Genomic DNA, 20807 nt, shown 5'->3' on the forward strand with positions numbered 1-20807 from the left:
ACGTTGTATGCACGGCGCGGTAAAGGTTGAAGTCTCTGACACAGTCCACAACCGTAAATTTAGTCCTGCGTGGTTAAAATATCTTCTGATGTTAGTGGTGATGCAAGGAAGACATGAAGGGTTGAAAAATATATAGTTTGAATGTCAGGAAAAAAAAAACAAATATAGGGACGAAGATCAGCAGACACATTACGCATGTAAAAATCAGGTGTAAAAGTCACGTGATACACATATCCCATTTGTAGCTCTTCCGCCGACTGCCGACACGCTTATTAATTGTTGTTGGGAGCTCTCAAAAAAATACTCGTGTCTATGGTCATACCTATATGCATGCCGACCCTTCACCCGTCACGCTTCTTCTTGTTGGGAGCTCTCAGATAAAACTCGTATCTATAGTCTTACCTATATGCATACCAAACCTTAACCCCCGTCACGCTTGTTGGGAGCTCAGAAAATTCTCATGTCTATAGTCATACTTATATTCATACTGACGTGCACTGCCCTTAGACCACTCGAGGAGTACACTTTTTAAACAATAAACCTTGTCAAACTTTGAGCCCTTATACTCTTATAGCTTTATTACCCCTTTAATTATAGCACGATGAGTCACGATCGTGGCAGGGGAAGACAATTTTCATTAGTTTTATTGCAAAGTTCAAACTTTCTCCTTTCCACAAATGTATACATGTACATGTATCCTGTTTTCTGTCCCCACCAATCCAAAGGACAGCAGGTACAGCTAGAGGGCTTCCAGTTTTAAGTACCTTGGTACAGTTATGGTAGTGTGGGTCCTGGTGTACGTGGGACATCGGATGAGGTGGGATCCCAGCGTGCAAGGGCTTTGGGTGTTTGAACGGCCCCTATAGGGAAGTGAGACTTTGGGGAGGGAAGCCTGTAATTCGATCCTAAACTGACGCGTCCATCGCGCTTTTTTTCTTCAGCCGCTCTCGATTTGGTAGCCACGTGATCGTGTCGCATCCCGATATCCCCGCGTGTACCTCAAGGTACGGGCGGGTCACAGGGCACAGGAAGGTCACACCGGCCGGCGCGCGGACATTTTGAACTGTACGTCCATCTTCAAGTGAAACACCGCCGATTTCTGAAGTAAGTCTTAATAAAGTTAAGTGAAAGATGCCATTAAAACAACTATACTTTATAACAGTGGATAGTCATGAATAATTTATGATCATATATAAGTATTGTAGTGCTTTTTGTGAAATGTTTCACGTGTTGTACCCGGCAGGTCTCACACATACTACATCCGCTAGCAACTCGCTTTTACATGACGCTGTCTTCTATATGTGCTGTAGATAATTTAAATGGTTTAACCATATATCCTTCTTGTTGTAAATAATCAAATTGTTTAATCGTATCTCTTGCCTACTAATTGCACGTATTTACTAATTACAGAAACGAAATGTTGAGCGCGAATACGATTGGCAGAAGCAAGAGGACAGTGCATGATGGGTTCAAATTAACTAGTCAAGAGGTAAAGCACACTGCACACACAATCTCTCGTATCATTGATGATTAACTTCGAAGTTGAAATCTATGACATGAACTCATTGAGTCATGCTTGAAATTCGTCGTCTGCTTTCTCAATAACAGCGGTGCTGCGATTACCAAACGTTTGTGTCCGTCTTGGTGCATTCTAGGGGAAAGCAACGAGACAATCACATTGCTTTCTGAACAACTAAAATTTTGGAAAATTAATGCAAAGCAAAAGAAAGAATTTTATTTTTGTACTTATACACTTTGAAATAAAAACAAAATGTATGAAATCCAATGCTATGCAATGAACTTTGTCAAAGTCTGTCATTTTTCTAACAATCACTTATCTGATCACATATTTTCTTTGTCTTTAAAATGCTGCATGCCATTTTTTCAGTTTATTTTACATGATTTACAAAAAGAACTAATTATAACAATCTTTAATTGCAGATCACACTGACTAGGTCTGGCTCAGTGAATTTTACCAGTAAGTTTATTTTGTCTCCCTCTATGATTTCATCAGGATCACTATACAAGCACAGGTTTTGTGTTTTTAGTGGTCTACATGCACATCCTTATTATATCCATCTAAACATTTTCTGTTAATTAAAAAAATTGTCAATAGACTTACATCCATAGTTTTGTTTTGTCATTACTTTAAAGACTAAAAGTAACATTTTGATTTCAAATACATTTTTGAACAGAGTTCTCAGCAAAGTTGATGAGCAGAGCAAAACACTACAGAATGTAGTTCACAAACTGAATCAGGTCACCCTGCTTCTTCAAAATATGGGGAAAGAGGAGCTGATGAAGAAATGAATTAGAACAAAAGTGGTATGTCATTTAAGTATAATGTGTTAGTACTAGACACCTTTTTTAAATGTTACCTTTAGCTTTAGCTAATATATCAGTTAATATGTATGTTATGCTTTACAGTCTTGATAAACCATTTAACAAACAGGCAGGCATAGCATCAGCTTACAGGTTAACTCTCCTGACAAGAATGTGTGGTCAGTGTAATATTTGCATTAAAAATAATACACATTTTATGAAGTACAAAATAATGTAGTATTTTATATGCATAGATTTTATTTATAAAATAATTCTGTCACTTGCTTTTCATGGTGTCAAAATGAGCAGTCTGTGTGTCTATTAACTATGACCACTAAAATTGTTCTACTTTCATAAAGAACAGCTTTGATTAAACTCTTAATTAACTTGGTGATTTGAGTCACTTAATGCCATTATTTTCTCTGAAGTCCCACTAGGGTTTATTTAAGAGACTGGGTCTGGTTTGTAGCTATATTCATCATGCAACCATTGATCCCTCATCAGTGGAGTAGGGTTCAGCATTATATCTTAAACTTATCCAATCCAGTGAATTAATTTATTTCGCATTTGTATTGTAGTATTTTACATGGTGGAAACAACTAAAGATTTTTTTTAACAGGTTCAGCACCTCTCGTGCACGGAGAATTTTAAAACGGCTGCTATCTTCAGAGTTGGCTCAGTGGAACCAAAGGGGAAAAAGTTTCCAGTCACTTCAGCTGAGAAGTATATTAATTGGTGTGTAGTTTTTGTTTGGTTTTGATTTCTTTGAGGTGTACGTCAATATGAACTTAAAAGGACAAGTTTCCGAACAATTTAAAAAAAATAGTGAATCTAAGTATTATTTTCTCTACATTTACAAATTTATTATTGTGTACAATAGCATTTAAGTCTACCTTACAATTTCTATTTGTGCACAGCTGCAGTCCAAGAGACATGGATTGAGGAATGATTCGAAGGGTGATGCCATCTAATGGTGAGTGGAATTACAAAATGAGTTTGTCAAGTTAAAATTATTAATGTGAGCATTGTTTTATTCTTCGTGGATTTATTCAGTAGGCCTATTTACTTTACTTTTTGTACTAAAGATTAATTGGTTACTTTCAGATATTATCCAAAACTTCTTATACACACAAATGGCCATCAAGACATTACCGTTTAAAAATCTTTTTATTCCACTCTTGTTCAAGTTCTTGTAATCTCACTAGTAATTAGTAGATTTATGAAAGCTTTAACTCTTTCTTTACACAAGGCTAAAGGCGGTCAAACCCCCCTGTACGCATGAATTTACCCTTTTTCAAAAAATTATTAAAAAATAACTAAACAAGATAGAACAGAAATTTAAATTGATTATGACAGATCAAAATGTGTAGAAGTGGAACAATTTTACCGTAATCTTGCTCGTGAACTCACTTTTATGATAATCCAACCAAAATTAGGTATATTATGTGAAGTTTGGAAAATTTTTTTTTTTTTAACACATTTCAAACAAAAAATTCGGGAGCAGATGAAAACCATTTTTACACCATTCGTGGTCAAATTCTCCTTCATCTGAAGCAGGAATATCCTCTGGGATGTTCTTTCTTTTGTTATTTGACGTTTCAGATGCATGATGTTCGCAATGTGTACCATCGAAAAGGACAGGTAGTGTAGAATATCGGCGAGACTTTCGTTCAAACGTACGTCCTTCGTCATGTAAGGGAGATAATTGTGTTCATAAAGGCCTAAACTGTCTTATTTATTAATTTTTTCTTTTAAACCACGAGCTGTAAAGGCCTAAAAAAATTACAACAATGCATAAGCCCAATGTAAATACTGCGTAACAAGTGAGCAGGGCAAAATCGGCCACCCGTGTTGAGTGCATAAAGAAAGAGTTAAGCTTTCATCTATGTGAGAGGTTAGTTCTACTTACATAGCAAAAATCAAAATATGTAAATGCATTGTAACTTTTTTCTTTTCTTCTACAGGGATTCCACCACTCATGGATCGATTTTTGGTGTCATATTTTTCTATCTTTTATGTAAATTGTTTGACTTTATGTTATAAATAATTATTTCAAAAATAACTTTCATGGGGTAAAAAATTATTGACTGCAATTTTTATGTAAATAATTGGATGAATGCTTATGTTCAAAAACAATTTTAATGCTTTAAATAATGTAAACTGTTAAAATAGTTTTTTTGGTGTAAATAATAAAATTGTTTAATGATATCTCTTGCCTACTATTTATGCGTTGTGAGGAAACGAGATTTTGAAAAGCTGTTGAATGTTTTCTTCATGGTGTGCAAGCCTGTGTACCAGTGTAAGTAAAAGTGAGAAAGGGTGAGGAATGCAGCAAGAGGGGAGTGGGAGTTGGGAGTTTGATGGGAAAACACGACTTCTCATGGGCGATCGGTGGGTATGCAATGGTTTTTTGGTGGGAAGGTGGGTGGGTCTTTCGTGGGAAAACATGGCAACCCGTGGGAATTCCCTACGAGGTCCCCTTAGGGTCCCGCTTCCAAAACCCGAGAGGGACCCAACTTTCTTCCCGAAGAGGTCCCATGAGGGACCCAAGAGTTCTTGCAGGCTGGGATGGAGGATGGCACGCACATACACACACACAGGGAGGATGGAGTGGTGGTCGCTGGCCGGGTGCCAACCCAGTGAAACAATGACGGGCGGAGTGGGAGCAAGTTGAAACAATAGGTGGGTGACGAGTGATCGCCGATCGGGGGGGGGGGGGGAACGGACGACAGGCCGTCTTGATTGAGGACACGGTCACGGCCCCGGGGTCGGGGTCGAAGTTAGAGATATAGCGCAGTAACCACTTCACAGGTGCGGGTGTTAATTGAAAGACCTGTGCGGAATGTGAGAACTAGACTGATGGAGGCGATCGAGGCCCAGGGTAGTAGGGGGTGTAAGATGGAGTAGTAGCGCAATAGCGCAGTGGTCAGTAGTTGCCTCAGTATTAGAGCGATAGCGTCAGAACCGGGCAGATTGAGTGGCGAGTAGTCACGTGCCCTCTTAGTATATAGTTTACGGTAGATGTGTAGTCGGGGCCTTTTCCCAAACACAGGAGTAGGGTCTTTGAGCGTCGGAGAGAGAGAGTTTGTTGTGTCGAGGTTCGCCAGAGCCAGCACTATCGACTGGCATTAGAATAAACGACCTGGAACCCACGAGAGTGTTGCGTCTTGTTGTTGTGGAAGGATTGGGGGAAGAGCCCGCATCTAACCCTGCTACACAGTGATAGACGGAAGGCTCTCTTTTAGCGATCACGTGAACCAAGTGTACAGACAGGCCCAGCAAAGACTACACCTGTTGAGAAAACTCCTCAGCTTCAACGTCAGCTTTGGGGTGCTGGAGACTGTTTACAGGTCTCTTGTTGAGAGCATCCTCACATTTAACATCGCTGCCTGGTATGGTCACCTCCTCGTCAAAGACAAGGCAAGGGCCAACCATCCACCAGGCAATTAAAATTACTGGTACACCACAGCTGCCACTTTCTGACTTGTATCTCCATACAGTCAGAAAGATGGAATACCAAACACTGAAACACACCCTCTCCATCCCAACTTTCAGCTGATGCCCTCAGGCAGGCGCTACAGAGTACCACGTGCGCGAAAAGCTGATCGAGGTCCTTCGACTCCTTCGTGCCAGCAACCATCACCATCCTAAATATAAAAGAATACAAGAACTCGACCGTAGGGCTGCCATACTCTGGAGGAGGTTCCCATGCATGTGTAAGAAGGTGTAGGTGTGCGCGTGTGTTGAATGTCTTGGTATGTATGTCTGCCATTATGTTGTATATATATACTCATGTTTGTATATGTGATTGAGTCTGTGAGCAAAAGAAAAATTTCTGTCTTGGACTTCCTCGGACAGACAATAAAGTTTTCTTTGATTGTGATTTGATTTTGATAGGTTTCTTGGTCTAATATACGTTTGCCTGAGAGCAGCAATAATAAAAACAAACATCACCAAGATTATATATGCCTGCACTTTTGGTAGTTGCTGCTATTTTATTTTTAAGACTGTTTAATTATTCTCTAATTTGTTTTTGGTTGGTCTGCGCATGTTGATCGTTCTCGCTTCTGTCTGTGGATCTTTAGAGTGTCACTGAATGCTGATGATCTCTCTCTGGTAATGATTAACTTGGCTATGAATTTCTATCTTCGGTGACCTAATCAGGCAGAAGTCGAATCGATTTTTGGCTGTGGTCGAATCAACCTCCTCATATGTTTACTCGATCCATCCTGTTGAACCACACACACAGGACCTCGATGTGCATACGCTTACATGACACCAATTTTAAAAAAAAACAATTAGCAATAATAATTCCTTTATTTCAACATTCTGAGAGAAAACGTGAGGATAAACTGTAAAGGCTTTTCGGTTAACACCCCTCCCCCAAATCAGCGTTCGAGAATACACAAATGAAGCTGATTAGACAATGGCAACCGAACGAAAACAACGATAACAGTGTGGTTTGCGTGCTACATCGATGGATAGTTAAGACAACAAAATGGCTTTTGAATAAAATCTTCAGCTGTCATAGAGTTGAGCTCTAGTTTTATTATTCTATCCAATGAAAACTAAAAAATACTGTGAAATGTTTTACTGCTTTTCACTCTCATTGCAAATTACAAGAAAAACCATATAGATGTTTGTAATACTGACGATAAAGATTTTTTTCGTCTTAATAAGCATGAGCATCATGATATTGTTTCCGATTTTTTGTGAGCAGTAGGATTTTTTAACAGTAAATGCAATTAATTCATGATTAGCGCTGATACTTATATATTTATAGCTAATTGTATTTATGCAAATTTTACAAAGGCCATTGAAGATATGATTCTAATATTTTTTTATCTTCAGTACTACAACAAGCCAAGAAAGCTTAGCACTATTGACAGGTTTGGTATACATGGCAAGCACTAAATAAACATATAAAAAGAAGCCATGAAAAATCTAAGTGACTGCATATCTGTCATTACGTCTGCCTTCGTGTCTTCTTGTTAACTGCAAATGTCAAATGTTTCGGGAGTGAGTATGGTATACATGCCATTGGAAAGTTAACGGCTGGTAGCAGCTGGTCCACCTCGAATACATTATATCTGTCGGCGCTATTACAGTCTGGAATGTACTAGAACATGTATAAAATTTGCTTGAAAAAATTATGATGGTTTTATAGCAGCAAATTTAATTCAAACCTGTTAATATTTCGCCGTTATGTGTGAAAAAAACAGCAAGATAGTGCGCCATGAAACCAGCCGCTGCTCGGAGCTTTAGTTAGTGGAATGTTTCATGTTTCAGTTCACACTTTTTGTTCCTCTGACTCCGGCGAAAGCGTAATCGTTTGATACACAGGTGCTTCGGATAAAAGAGGGACCTGAAAGCAAGTGAACATAATGCATCAAAAGAAATGAGAGACAAAAGCTCGCACAATCTGCAGAATAAGCAAATTTTAAAATGGCTGCGGCAGTTGGCGGATGATTTATGCTCCCTGCCATGCGAGCATGAACTCGTCGATGTCGATGTTGCCGTCATTATTCTTGTCCGCTTTCTTTATAAGATTTTCGAGACCTTCATCGCTCATTTTGATGCCCATTGCAATGCACTGTTGTTTGACCTCCTCCCTGCTGAGGCGACCGCTGCCGTCTTTGTCCATCTTCCTAAAGGTGTTCTCCAACTCCGCTCGCCTATATCAACATAAATACCGTGTCATTATTGGTATTTAGTGAAATAGACCAGTAATTTCTTCTTTATAGAAAAGGGCTTCGCGAAATGTCTAGTGTGAACACTAACACAAATCACATACAAATGAATTATATTGTGCAGCATCACTGCAATTACACTCATGCTGAATAAACGTATTGAGCCCGGGGGCAAGTCGAATTGACTATTTACCGACTCGACCACCCACCAGTTAATTCGATCATCAATGATAGAAGTTGCTAATTGATATTTGCATCAAACTATGTCAAAACTATAGGTCACTTAATATTCGCGGCAAGCGGGTCATGGGTGTGGTCGAAATGTCAAATCGATTGGTGGTTCTTTAGATTCAAATTAATAATATTTGCGTTATATATGCAAGGAATAAAGAATGTATAAAAGAAATAATAGAATCAAAACAAACTTATCATTAACCTGATAGCACAGCGTCCGCTGTTTATCTTTATTTGGACAAAAATTGTGATTAGTTTTCTTGGTCAAGACTTGAAGAGATTACCCAATGCATGGCAAAGAAAAGGAATGATCACGTACTGAATTTCCTTTGGGTCCTTCTTTAACAACGCGGTTTTCATCTCCTGGAAGGATACTAATCGGTCTTGGTCTGTATCCAGTTCCATACAGAGGTTCTACAGACAGAAAATGTTGAGGAAAATTGAATAACTTCTTAAATCTCATTGCAGGCGTGACTGAAGATACTCTTCTACAAACCAGTATAGAGAATGAGGAAGCCACAATTACTGCATAATAAGTAACAAACAAAACAGCTTATATATCATGCATATTATTGAAAAGTGCGTTCAAGCTACTATGATTTTAAAATTTTAAACTACCCAACGTAAATCCTGTGTACTAGAAAGCGGCAGGCTGCGCTCGATCCATTTTATATTTTCTTCTTTTGTTAGGGTGAGGATACCCTCCGCCTTAATCGACTTAAATGAGGATCCAACATCATCATGTCTTGTTTAGTTGTTGGCTGGTTGAGTAATGCTTCTACCTAAAGGCGACCTCGGGAAGGAAAAGGATGATGATGAGGAAGGAAACCGGAGTACCTGGAGAAAACTCCCGGCAGCCCTGTGTACAGGTGTGACGTACAGAAAGTGTCTCCAGACGAAGGTTTTGGTTCTTACTACAGTGACAACAAGCTAGTGCTGTACTACTGGCTCCACTGATTTCTTTCAGCAGGCCTCGCCCTTACCTGGCGACCCAAGACAACTCACACTTCAAAGTCACAAGAATCAATTCAATGCCGGGCAAATGTTAACTACAAATAATGAACAAAAAAGCTTAATGGCTTAGGAGTATTGATAGGATACATGTTAGTTTTCTTTAAAAAGAAATTAAAATTTCGGAACACTTAAGTGAATTAAGTCGTTCATAATATTTATACCTATATCGTTGTCTTGTGACAAAATTATAATCTAAGTTGTAAATGACTGATCAGTCAAAAATTTGTGAGGTCCTGTGTAGGGTGAGTCTCTTTATTTGGCATCCCCATACACTAGAGCAGACCTGGGCAAACGCCGGCCCGCGGGCCGGATCCGGCCCGCCCGCTGGCCCGCCCGCCAGTATATATATACAGTATTGGGCAAAACTGAGTTAACTATATTAGTCCGGCCCTCTAAAACCATCCCAATTTCTCATGCGGCCCCTTGGGAAAATTAATTGCCCACCCCTGCACTAGAGCCTCGATATTACACTGACTGTTGCTTCTTGCCTTGTGGCTGTCAATAATGTTTAGTGCCCAGATGTCCTAACCTGTAGCTTTCTCTTTTTACATTTTTCTACCTATATAAATATCTATAAACATACAGACGCCTATCTTTGGCTTGCGGATAGAAGTGGTCAAACCTTATTTGTCTTTGAGTCAGTTTGTGTCACTTCTGTAGAGCAGAAAGTTTGAAGTGAACCTTAATATTCGTTTTTGTCGAAGTCGTCCCCCATCTGCAGTGTGTAAGCAAAGTCAATATATATACACATATAATTATATACTATCAAAGTCAACGCATATCGACTTCTTAACTTTAACTTTCGCATACACTTTTGACACCCATCATGAACAGTGCAAGGTACATTTCTTGCTGTTATTTTAGGTTGTTTGTTTTTGTTTTTTAAGGAGGCGCGTGTAGGACTTGCACATTAGTCAGAGCATACCGTGAACAACGGCCTGTTTACGAGTATGTCGGGGTCGGTCTGCTCTTGACCGTAAATAAACATCACAAAAAAGGAAAGTCCCAGGTGACAGGACAGTGGGGAGGGGGAAACGAGCAAAAGGCGCAAAAGAACACGAAGCAAGGGGTGAATGTCAGAGGCAGGCACCACGTGACTGGTCCTCAGTAAACATCGGGCTGTTTATTTGAACAAGCTTGTGGCTCAAGAGCACAGACTATAATAGCTCAGATACAATGCCTTTGTCTAACAGTATAGAGATCATGCAAACTTAATCGGATCAAATGCGTTGTAGGACCTCGAGTTTTTCGTTTCTTCACCATGAAGGGAAGATTGGTGACAAGGCATCTTGGAAGGTTGCGTTCAGTCTTCCCCTCCACCTCACCTCCAGTCATCCCCGAAAGGAATGTCGCAGCGCAGGAAAATTCAGACATTTTGGTGATGAAAGTACGATGTATGCTGAAAGACCGGCACCGCTTCATGAAAAGGGTCTGTTCAACGACGAGAAAGGCATAGTCAATTAAGATAGCTGAAGAGGCTAAAGACCCTATTCATGTCAACAATTCAAAAGTAGTTTGATCTTATGTGAAAGCAAAGGAATTGAAAAAAGCTGGGGAAGGGGGTTAATGGACCGATGGGTACGTTTGCAGGAATCTACATCACGTTCTCCGAGATATGAACCTGTTGTGTCCACAGGTGTCTGGCTCAGCAATTAGTCCCGGGAAAGCAAAATAAAGTGAAGATTTAGCAACCTGTCTATTTAATATCATTCAGTTTAGACTCTTCTCCCACCTGTACTTCCACCCACGTGCAGGTGCACCTACGGCCGCACATAGCACGTGTAATGTGCATGAATATTATACATCACGCGGCGAGTATCATGGCTGGCCTAATAATCATTGTTTGCATTGTTTGTTCTGTATGGAGGAACCCATGGCTACGCAGCTGGCACAGGACCAGGCCCGTCAATCGATGTCTGCTGGTCAAGGGTATCTGGCAGCCCCGCCAATATTATACATCGATGGCTATTTTTATTGCATGTATTATCAGCGGGTGTGAGATGAGACAGAGATGTGCATTCGGTCATTTTAACCATTCCAGATAGCAGTTTTGCTGCAACCAGATGACATTAAAGGTCTCTCTCTCACACACACTGAAACTGTGATTATCCAACATTAGCTGGTTCTTTTTATTTACTTTGTTTGCTTATTAACATTTCCTTTAACTATGGTGTGTATTCCTCTGGCAATTACTTTTCAAGAAAATCCAAAAGAGCGTTCTAATAGTTGGACCTTAGTTTGCTTTTTATGTTCGTGTTGTACCGCACTCTCTGCCTTCCATTCCGTTTTTCACAGATGTCAGTCTCTTTCCGTTTCGTCAGGGGTTTATGGATGCACGATTTTTTTTTTTTTTTTTGGCTCGTGTTTTGGGTCGACAGCTTCAACCCATTATTCAGCTCATACATTTTTAAATAAAGAAGAACCTGCCATGCGAAACAAGAGTAATTGGTGTAGAATGTTGTGCACAGAGGCAGTATATACCCAGACAGCATTTAAACATTTTATAAACGTTTACGTCGAGAACCCTTTGTAAGCGTTTATAAAATGTTTAAATGCTATTATTTCGTAACCAAAAGTTACTTTATCATCTCAGATAAATGTGCTTAAAGCCAACAGATCAACTTGAAGAAATCTTCTTTGATCAAAATTTTATTTTATTTTAACATTTAATTTTGTATTTTCATCTTTATGAGAGGATTTTATAAAATTATATACAGTGATACCTCGGTTCTCGAACGCCTTGGTTTTCGACCAAATCGTATTCGACCAGGAAATTCGAGAAATTTTGTCTTGGAATCCGAACAAATATTTGAACATCGAAACGAAGTCCGAGATGAGCCGAGTTGAGCCGAATGGCGTTCATTCAGCCAGAGATCTGTAGGGACCTACAGATCTCTGATTCAGCCCAGCGCGCCTTGCTTGCGTCATCAGTGTGAGTGCAGAGAGAGAGAGTCACGTTTTTGTGGAGAGAGTCATGAAATGGGCAGAAATCGCAAATTTTTGAACAACATCACCCTGATAAAGTGGTAGCAAATAGAGCAGTTAACATTTTTAATGACAAAAGCAAAAATTTTTTGACAAATCATTCTCCTCAGCAAAAGATACAGAGAACAGAAACACTCGAAGAGCGTTACCCTCTGTTTTTATTGAAGAGGGACTCCCCTTCAATACATAACCATCCCCTTCCCTCCTCCCTCCACATTCATTCCCTCCTGCCATAAAACTTTGGTACAGGTACAGTAAATGAAACAAATTTACTGTACTGTACAGTACATTTTATTTATTTTTTTTGTTTTAATAAATACACTTTTATTTCTTATTTCTTGTTGAGACTCATGTTTTTCTACATATTATATACAAATTAGGGCCAGTAAATAGCATTTTCTGGGCTTGGAACGAATTAATCCAGTTTCCATTATTTTCCTATGGGTTCATTGCTTCGGTTCTCGAACAATTTGGTTCTCGACCGTCCTCCCGGAACGAATTATGTTCGAGAACCGAGGTATCACTGTATTTCTGTTACATGAAGCGGAGCAAGGTTTGAGTCCACTTACAGACTACCCCCACCCCTTTCCACAAACATACCACCTCCTCTGCCAACACTCTGGCATCCACTGGTGAAGTGAGATGTGAAATGTCCTCGTTACCTCTCGCGGGAACGGATGGGTGGGTGGTTTGTGAGTGAGGGAAGGACCCGCAAGCGTGGGCTGTCTGACGGCAAAGTGGATCAAATTTTCAGCCTTACTTGAAAGGAGAGAGTGAGAGTGCCTCACGTGTTGTCAACCTATCAGCCTGTCCACCCACCAACCTCAACCCGTCGCCCACAAATAACTCACCTGCGCATGCGCGAAAAGATAGAAAGTGATTTAAATTTCTCCATACTTTTGTTTTCTTTTTTATGCTTGTTCTTTTTTCATACCATAAACAGTAATGCCTCGCGTCAGTTGCTTATGAATGCTAGTAAAAGTGTTTATATGACATTCGACAGGCGGTCTTAATTTGCGATCCTTTGAACAGCATTAAGCTTTCAACGCTGTAACCTTGTGCTGGGTCATCCTGTGACCTCCCTGGCTCCCAGAAACGTCAGCCTTCGTGTTTCGAAAGCCCTCCTGTCAGCTCGTTCACAGGCTTATTTGAACGTCAGAAAGGGCAAAAAAAAAAACACAAACCTACAAAGTGTTCAAGTACACCTGACACAGCAGCAATCGTCATGTATAGTCACTGCCGGTTACACACGGTTGAACGATTCCCAGGCTTAGAAACCCAGACCCCTCCTTTCGCTCCCCCCCCCCACCGCAGTCCCCTCACTCTTCCTTGTGGGCAGACTGTCACTGCTGCACCGTGCATTGGTGGCCTACATTTGAAGATGTTTGAACTAAGCGCATGAATCACCACTTGACTACTTTTAAAAAAAAATATCGCACAGGCTTTAATATCCAACAGACATGCCTCGCTGACTTCAGTACGTCACAGTTGCTATCAGGGATGTCTGCGTGTGGGAAGGGGTGAGGGGGAAGGTGGCATAAGAGAAGAGTGGGGCAGTCGAAAAAAGAGAAAAGAAAAGGTGGATCCTGTCCTGGTTTTGCTCTCAAAACACTGTCACACGTCTGAGCCACTATACACACCCACACCGAAGTTTCTTCGTTCACTCCCACACATCACCTGCACAGGACTGGCCTTTCATAAGCAAATTCATAGACAGCTCTTCATCTTGCACAGCGACTGGTGTGTATGTGTGTTGGTGTGTGCGCCTGTGTATGAATGTGAGTGCGTGCGTGTACGCAAGTGTGCTGGTGTACCTTTGATGATGTACACGTAGGAGTGGGATGGGAGAAAAAGGGGTGGAGAGGGAGAGTGAAAACGAGGGTGAGGTAAATAGGAAGAGATAGAGTTGCTGTATTAAACCAACAGGCAACGGGATGACCTCTGCTCCACTCTGTAAGCAAAGGCTGAACCTGGCTAAAAAAGTTGAACAGCCTGCTGCGACACAAGCGCCAAGCACCGGCGACAGCTCGCTACCCACGCTCGCGTTCACTCCTCTTTCTGATATCGTTCAAAAAACCCGACATTTTTCAAAGCCATCTTATTTGAATGGCAACTGCACATGCAGTTAGTTTGCTCCGATCGTTGAAAAAAATGCCTGGCAGACTCGTTTGGACAGTTTGAACCAGTCTAATATACATAAAGAGTGGAGGACGGTGGGGAGGAAAAAAAAAAGCTGGGAAAAAAATTTGCAAAAAGCGTAGATACATGCAGCCCCTGGATGGCGCAGCTGCCGCGACAAGGTCCGGCCAAACCCTCCAATAACTAAACTTGGGCCTGGAAAACAATGACACCAAATGTGATCATATATTGCAGTCGATAAGCCTATATTACAGTCAACTAGTAAGCTACTGGGAGGCCAGTCAGAGTGCTCGAGCCTCCAAACATTGAAGATTTCATCCACCATAGTGAAAGTCCTGTGAAGTCAACCCCGACCTTGAATGTAATTTATGGGTCCTGAGCACTCGAGATGTTTGTAAAGGCGGGCGACCCACGATGTGGAACGCTTTTTGTAAGTTGTTTACGGAGATCGGATCTCCCAAAACTGAGTGTAGGAGAGGTGGTGGGCTTGTACTTGAGCTGTGCATAGCCTCCAACAGTACAGACAGCAAGGAAGGGTCGATGGAGGGAGGCCTGCCTGTGGTGAAGTCGTTCGAGACAGACAACAAAGTGCGATGCAGCACCGCTAGAACAAGGCTATAAAAACAAACGGGAGGGGGAAAGGTACGGGGAGGACTATGACAAAAGACGCAAATAGACACTAAGTAAAGTTGTCATAACCTTTACGAGAGACAGCAATGTGCAAGCCTTCCTACTGTGATAGGGACTTCATAAATCATCGTGACATTCCGACCCAGAATGGTTACATGGAAGAATGTCTCTCAGTTTGTGTGTGGGGGTGTGGTTGGTCCGTTGGAGGAAGACGGGAAGGACCTGCTGCAAGGCGCAATGTCTGCCAGAAGGGGGCACTGAGTGTCCTTCACAAAACCAGGAATCGCCTAATCGTGCGACAACCCAACGCAGCCACCACCACCATTAGAAACACCACCTTCAACCTGCCGTTCCCTCAGTTGCTGGTTTATCTCGCCCTCTCTCTGCTTTCAACAGCGTATTACACGAAAGGAAGTACGCGAGGGCACAATTATACATGCAGGCACGCACACAAAACACAAATTCGTGCTACAATTATGACATTACATATCTCGGTAATTTGCAAAGGATAGATTGATCCTTATGGTTAATGCAGCGGGCATAGTCATCTCTTGCCTGCAGAAATCGACTGCTGGAGACTAGTGTCTACTGAAAGCTACTCCAGCAGTAACCTGTGGATGTCGACCCTGAGATGAAGTTTAGTCTACAGTAAGTGGCTTCTATTCTACGAGCGCCGTCTGCCAGAGTCTGGCATTATTGATTAAGGCGCGTGACAGGAATGGTCGAAGTTTGTGTTATATCTGCTGTGTACCATGGTTTCCACAATACTTTAACCCATGAACATAAGCATAAGAATGGAAGCAGGCCAGCGAGAACACACACACACACAAACATGCACGTGCGCGTACACACACACACACTTGCTGATGAAGATCGATTACATAGTGAGCAATAGCCATCGCAAACTGACTAGCAACCGTAGGCGTGAATTATCCCTGCTATGCCCCACAGCTCTCTACATTCTTTCTAGGTGTAGTCATCACTCCCGCTCATTTCAGCTGCCAGGCTGGCGTCACGCATGATCGCGGCAAATATTACTGTAAGAGTAACAGATGTCACCAACTCCACCTAGCATTGTTCTCATCCACCAGCTACGGTGTCGACAGCTTTCAAATACCTGAAAAATAATGTTATCCCTAAACGTACTGTCACCACCGCAAAACCCGTATAGTCACAACGCTTACACCACCTTTAAAGACTGCAAATGTAAAGATCATAATAAGTGAAAAGCGCATTATGCATGTCGATAGAAAGACTATATACATATAGGAGCTGACCGCCTTAATTTGTCTTGGACTGCACCATGACTTCACAGGCGAGCTAACGATGTGGTATGCGGGACCGGCGACTGCGGGTGTGGCACAACAAACACCCGCTTCATCCTAACAGTCATCACCATTGCAAAGGACTTTCGAAATCTGTACCAGATTGTTATTGGAAAAAACATGGGAATATGACGACAGCAAAGATAAACAAAGATGTAAGATCATCATCGTCATGAATGAAAAACAATATATATACATATATATCTGCAATGTGTTATTTTTTAATATTACATGAGAATGCATGAATTAGATATATTCTATGTGCATACTTGTATACATTAATCTGTTTCCTAAGCATTATACCAGTCAAAACGTCTAGCTAACTGTTCACGACACTGTAAAAGCTAACGAAATCGGGTGTTGAATGACTGCTCCTAAAGCTATTCAAACACCGAACCACGCCCACCATGTCCAATGAGTATTAGAATCCAGAGAAATAACACACACGCAGGCACACGCAATGTCATCAGTATTCGCAATAAATAAATGGTGCAACTACTATGTTTTAAACTAGAGGCAGGAAGAGACAAAGAGTGATAAGATTTTAAGTACCATACGAGAGTGAACTTACTATGACAAACTTGTCGTCTACGTTTGCGCCCAGTTCGTTCATCATTATTTTCATCTCGAAGGGAGTCAGATTTCCATCCCCACTCTTATCTGAGGCTTTAAAAGCATGCTCCAACTTTTCCAAGAAGTTTTGGGTTGCCTTCGAACACATGCTGGCTGCACTGGATGCGTAGGGGGGTTTGACTGCGAGAGATAGACGTGGGAACAGCACACAGCGTGTAACTGAGGTGAGCTCGGGGCGAGGTAATGACGACTGGAGAGAGGAACAGGCGGGCGACCACCGCGCGGTGGCTGTTGGGTCGGCGTGGTGTGGTGTAGTTGTGGTGCTGTGTGCGACGTCGGGCCTGTTTGACGATCAGAATGAGGCAGGCTGGCTGAAAGCTTCCCCCCGCCCACACACACATACCCTCTCAACAAGGTGTTTTGACAATGTTAATAAAGTTACAGGTAAAATAGGGTGTAGACTGACGTGACAGAAAGTTGGTGGTGTGTGTGTGGTAGCAGTCTAAGCTGTTGGTTGCTGCAATTTTAGGCGTCGGCACTTATGCAGAGGCGTAGGAAGGGGGGGGGGCAAGGGGGGCAACCGCCCCCTCAAGAAGATGTTGAGGAGGCAATGAGAATGTGAACCTTTACGTTAGCATGGAGTCCACACCACCACACACACATCTTCCATATTTCATCAGACTGCAAATCTTTATTTTCGGCCTACATTCAGTCCCTATGGCAACGCCACTGGAACACTCTGGGCCAAAACAAGTTATATGCCACCCTTCCCTGCCTTTCCGACCGCCTACCTTCTTGCCGCTCTACGAGACGGGAGGATGTAGGACACACCTATGCCAAGCAAGGACACCTCGTAAGGTGAACCGCCACCTGTTTGTCCCTGGTGTAGGGAAAATTTTAATGTTCTACACTTTTTGATTATCTGTCCGAAGCTTCAGACTATTCGTTGTCAATTTTTTACAGAAAAATCTTTATTTTCCTTATTTAGGTACATCGCATCGGCGGCAATCTTTTCCTTTTTAAAGAGGATAGGGCTCTACCATCAAATTAAATTTTTTTATATCCTGATAGGTCTGTTTTGTTTTTGGTGTGATAGTAACCTTTTTGGGCTTCAACACCCCTTTCAATGCTTTCCCACCTTTTTTACATTTTGGTTACTTATTATGTTGGCCTTCAAAAATATATCATGTTTATAAGAATTAGGAAGTTTTTATTCCAAAACCTTTAAAGCTACAACTACTTTTTGTCGTGATATAGCCATAGTTGCTAGCACGGCATAAAACACAAACAAACAACAAACACATCTTCCAAAAGGCAAGCATCTTCCTATACTTCCAATGTTATTCCCCACTCCAGATCCATTTGTTTTTTAATGGTGGGAAAGGGAGTTGGAGGCGGGCAAAGGAAGGTAGCTGCCCCCGAGGGCCGCAGAGAGGCGGTTTACAAATAATCCTTTTTTAGACTGCTTTATGTAGATAAAATGTTTATTATAACATTTCTGTTCTGTCACGATTCCAAGACAACTCACAGCGGAGAATCTGAACAGCCTTGAACAGACCTCTGCTACAACTTTACTCCTCGAGAACCCGGCACGAAAGACCACGAGTCTTGACCGATCACAATACTAAATCCTCATCTGCGAGGATCATCCTCTTTCGCGATTGGAACATTTTTTTGAACATTTTTTGAACATTCAAATGTTCAAATGTTCTTTCGCGATTGGTCAAACGTACTTCAGTCTTACCTTCAACCATTCTGCTACCTAGCTACAACCAATCACTCCGTAGCTAACACTTGATGGACAGGTGGTCCCTCTGACATATTCCAGCCCAAACTATACCCCCTCTTTACCCCCTCTTTAACACCTCTCACTAGTAACGCAATCTGCGACTACGGCGCCATCCTGTCTGGCTTCCTCTTCATTACCTGTGTCCTGTGGGTGGCAATAACAGGTAGCGCTGTTATCCTGTTTCAGGTGTGCAGCGGACTTCTATAATGAACGGGCGTAGGGTGACCGATGCTCTCCCCTTCTCTGAGAGATCCCTTGCAACGACACCTACCACTCGCATTCCAACCTGACCTTGATCTATGTCCGTCATGACATAAATGGTCCGCGGTTCACAGGTCTACTGATTCCAGGGGAGATAAACGGGGTGAGACTTCTTGGCCTTTTGTCAACCCGACGGTCCAGAGGCCGACTACTTCGTCTCGACATACCTCACCGCAAATACGTCCCCACCCGTTTCACCTTCTGACAGTCTGCTTACCAGCGCGTCCGCCTGTTTCGTGGAGGGAACAGAAGTGAGACACCAACACTATAGCCCTATACTAGTTATCACACGACACAGCCTCCATATATCATTTGTGACTATTGTTGATATGGTGCTCTAGAAAATAAAAACTAAAAGCACACTAGTAATCAGTCTTCTGTGATATTCTTTTCTGCGGCAGCTTCTAGTAGTGTTCGATCATAAAAGCACCGGATCAAAACAATATGTGAATCACCTCTGGATTTGTGACTAATTCTGAATGATGACACAGTTTGAATACACAGCCCATCCACCAGATGGTAGAAACCGATATCGTTGTCAGCCGATTATTTTCGCAGCTAACACGGACATGATCCAGCTGCCTCCCTTTGATGTCCATTTTTTTCAAGACGCTAACACTGCTCTTCGCTTCCAGTACTGTAGGCGGTCGATCGTTTACTATCCATATATCTACAAATATTGGAATTATACTCTTAGACTTAAGTATATTTTCTTAACTGCGAATATAGATGATGAATCTGCGACAGTTTTTCCTATGCGTAAGTGCGGAATGTCTTCCGACTTCAGGACAGGGGAGTAAAAAGTGATGCTGACGGGTACCTGCATCCTAGGTACAACATAATGCTGCAACGATTACTAAACACCAGCTGTAAATGCATCCGGTATCCTCTACTACAGAAAACCGAACGAGTAGAATTTTACTCTTTCGAAACGAATAATGCTCGTTTGAAGCGATGATGGGATCCCATTTTAAGTTTCCACGGGCAATAAAAATTATTGAGTCCTAAATTTTTAAAAAGAGAAAAATAACTTTTTTGATATGAAAAAATTTAAACGATTTAAACGATTGTTCATTGCTTTTTGCTGCTAATATGTTGAAGTCTGAAATATATGATATACAGTCGAACTTCTATAAGTCGAAGCTTCAAGGAACCTATGAAAAAAGTCGAGTTAAGGAAGTACGTCGAAAAAAGAACATTTTTTTCACCGTGGAATTATCTTTATTGCTATGTCATTGCTACATGTGCTCACGCATCATTGTTCCCAGCTATCAAGTCTGTAATGAACGTCTGACAACAATTTCTCTTCATTTTCTTTAAAATAAACGATCGACGATAGCGAGTACAAAAATGTTCATGGGCACATCTTCCAGCGACTCGATCAACGAACAAATGTCATTCAGCATGGTTCCTGCCTCCTTCAGGGTCGGAAGGAGTAAATGATTTTACACTTTTCGACGTATTTTCAAACGGTTTCAACCTGCTGACCGGCTTAAAATTATTCCATTTGTGAAAGTTTTTGGCTGGGGCGAGTCGAGCTACGGAAGTTGAATATGCATTGCTTTAATGGAAAACCAACCAACTGATGTTTAAAATTCAAGTTAGGAAGAATTTCGCCTTACGGAAGGTCGACTGTCCCAGAAGTTCGACTGAATATTAAAAATAAATAGATAAAATAATTAACAATGAACTGGCAAGCTGATCATAGGTTAAGTATGTCTCACTGTCTGGTGGTTTGCACATTCGTTTTGGGCGGTAAGGTAGGATGGCGAGAGTTGTAGGTGTCGAGGACGTGTGACTGTGACTTGGCTGGGAACTATAATATGCTGGATAGCAGCGCTGTTT

The 20807-nt window shown here is 41.6% G+C and overlaps 1 protein-coding gene and 1 long non-coding RNA gene across 2 annotated transcripts; one reads left to right on the forward strand and one right to left on the reverse strand.

Moving 5' to 3' along the window:
- Positions 1-6620: 6620 nt before the first annotated feature.
- On the reverse strand, positions 6621-17204 carry LOC112564489 (calmodulin-like). The gene is made up of 3 exons (XM_025239339.1): positions 16911-17204; positions 8566-8660; positions 6621-7997 (listed from the first exon to the last, which is right to left on the reverse strand). Exons 1-3 carry the CDS (start codon positions 17058-17060, stop codon positions 7793-7795), a joined length of 450 nt encoding a protein of 149 aa, XP_025095124.1. The 5' UTR covers positions 17061-17204; the 3' UTR covers positions 6621-7792.
- A 204-nt stretch (positions 17205-17408) lies between these two features.
- LOC112564490 lies at positions 17409-19327 on the forward strand. The gene is made up of 2 exons (XR_003099229.1): positions 17409-17770; positions 18888-19327. It is a non-coding gene; the product is annotated as an uncharacterized LOC112564490 (long non-coding RNA).
- The last annotated feature ends 1480 nt before the right edge of the window (positions 19328-20807 follow it).

Source organism: Pomacea canaliculata, linkage group LG5 (assembly GCF_003073045.1).
Source record: "Pomacea canaliculata isolate SZHN2017 linkage group LG5, ASM307304v1, whole genome shotgun sequence".
NCBI classification, from domain to species: Eukaryota; Metazoa; Mollusca; class Gastropoda; order Architaenioglossa; family Ampullariidae; genus Pomacea; species Pomacea canaliculata.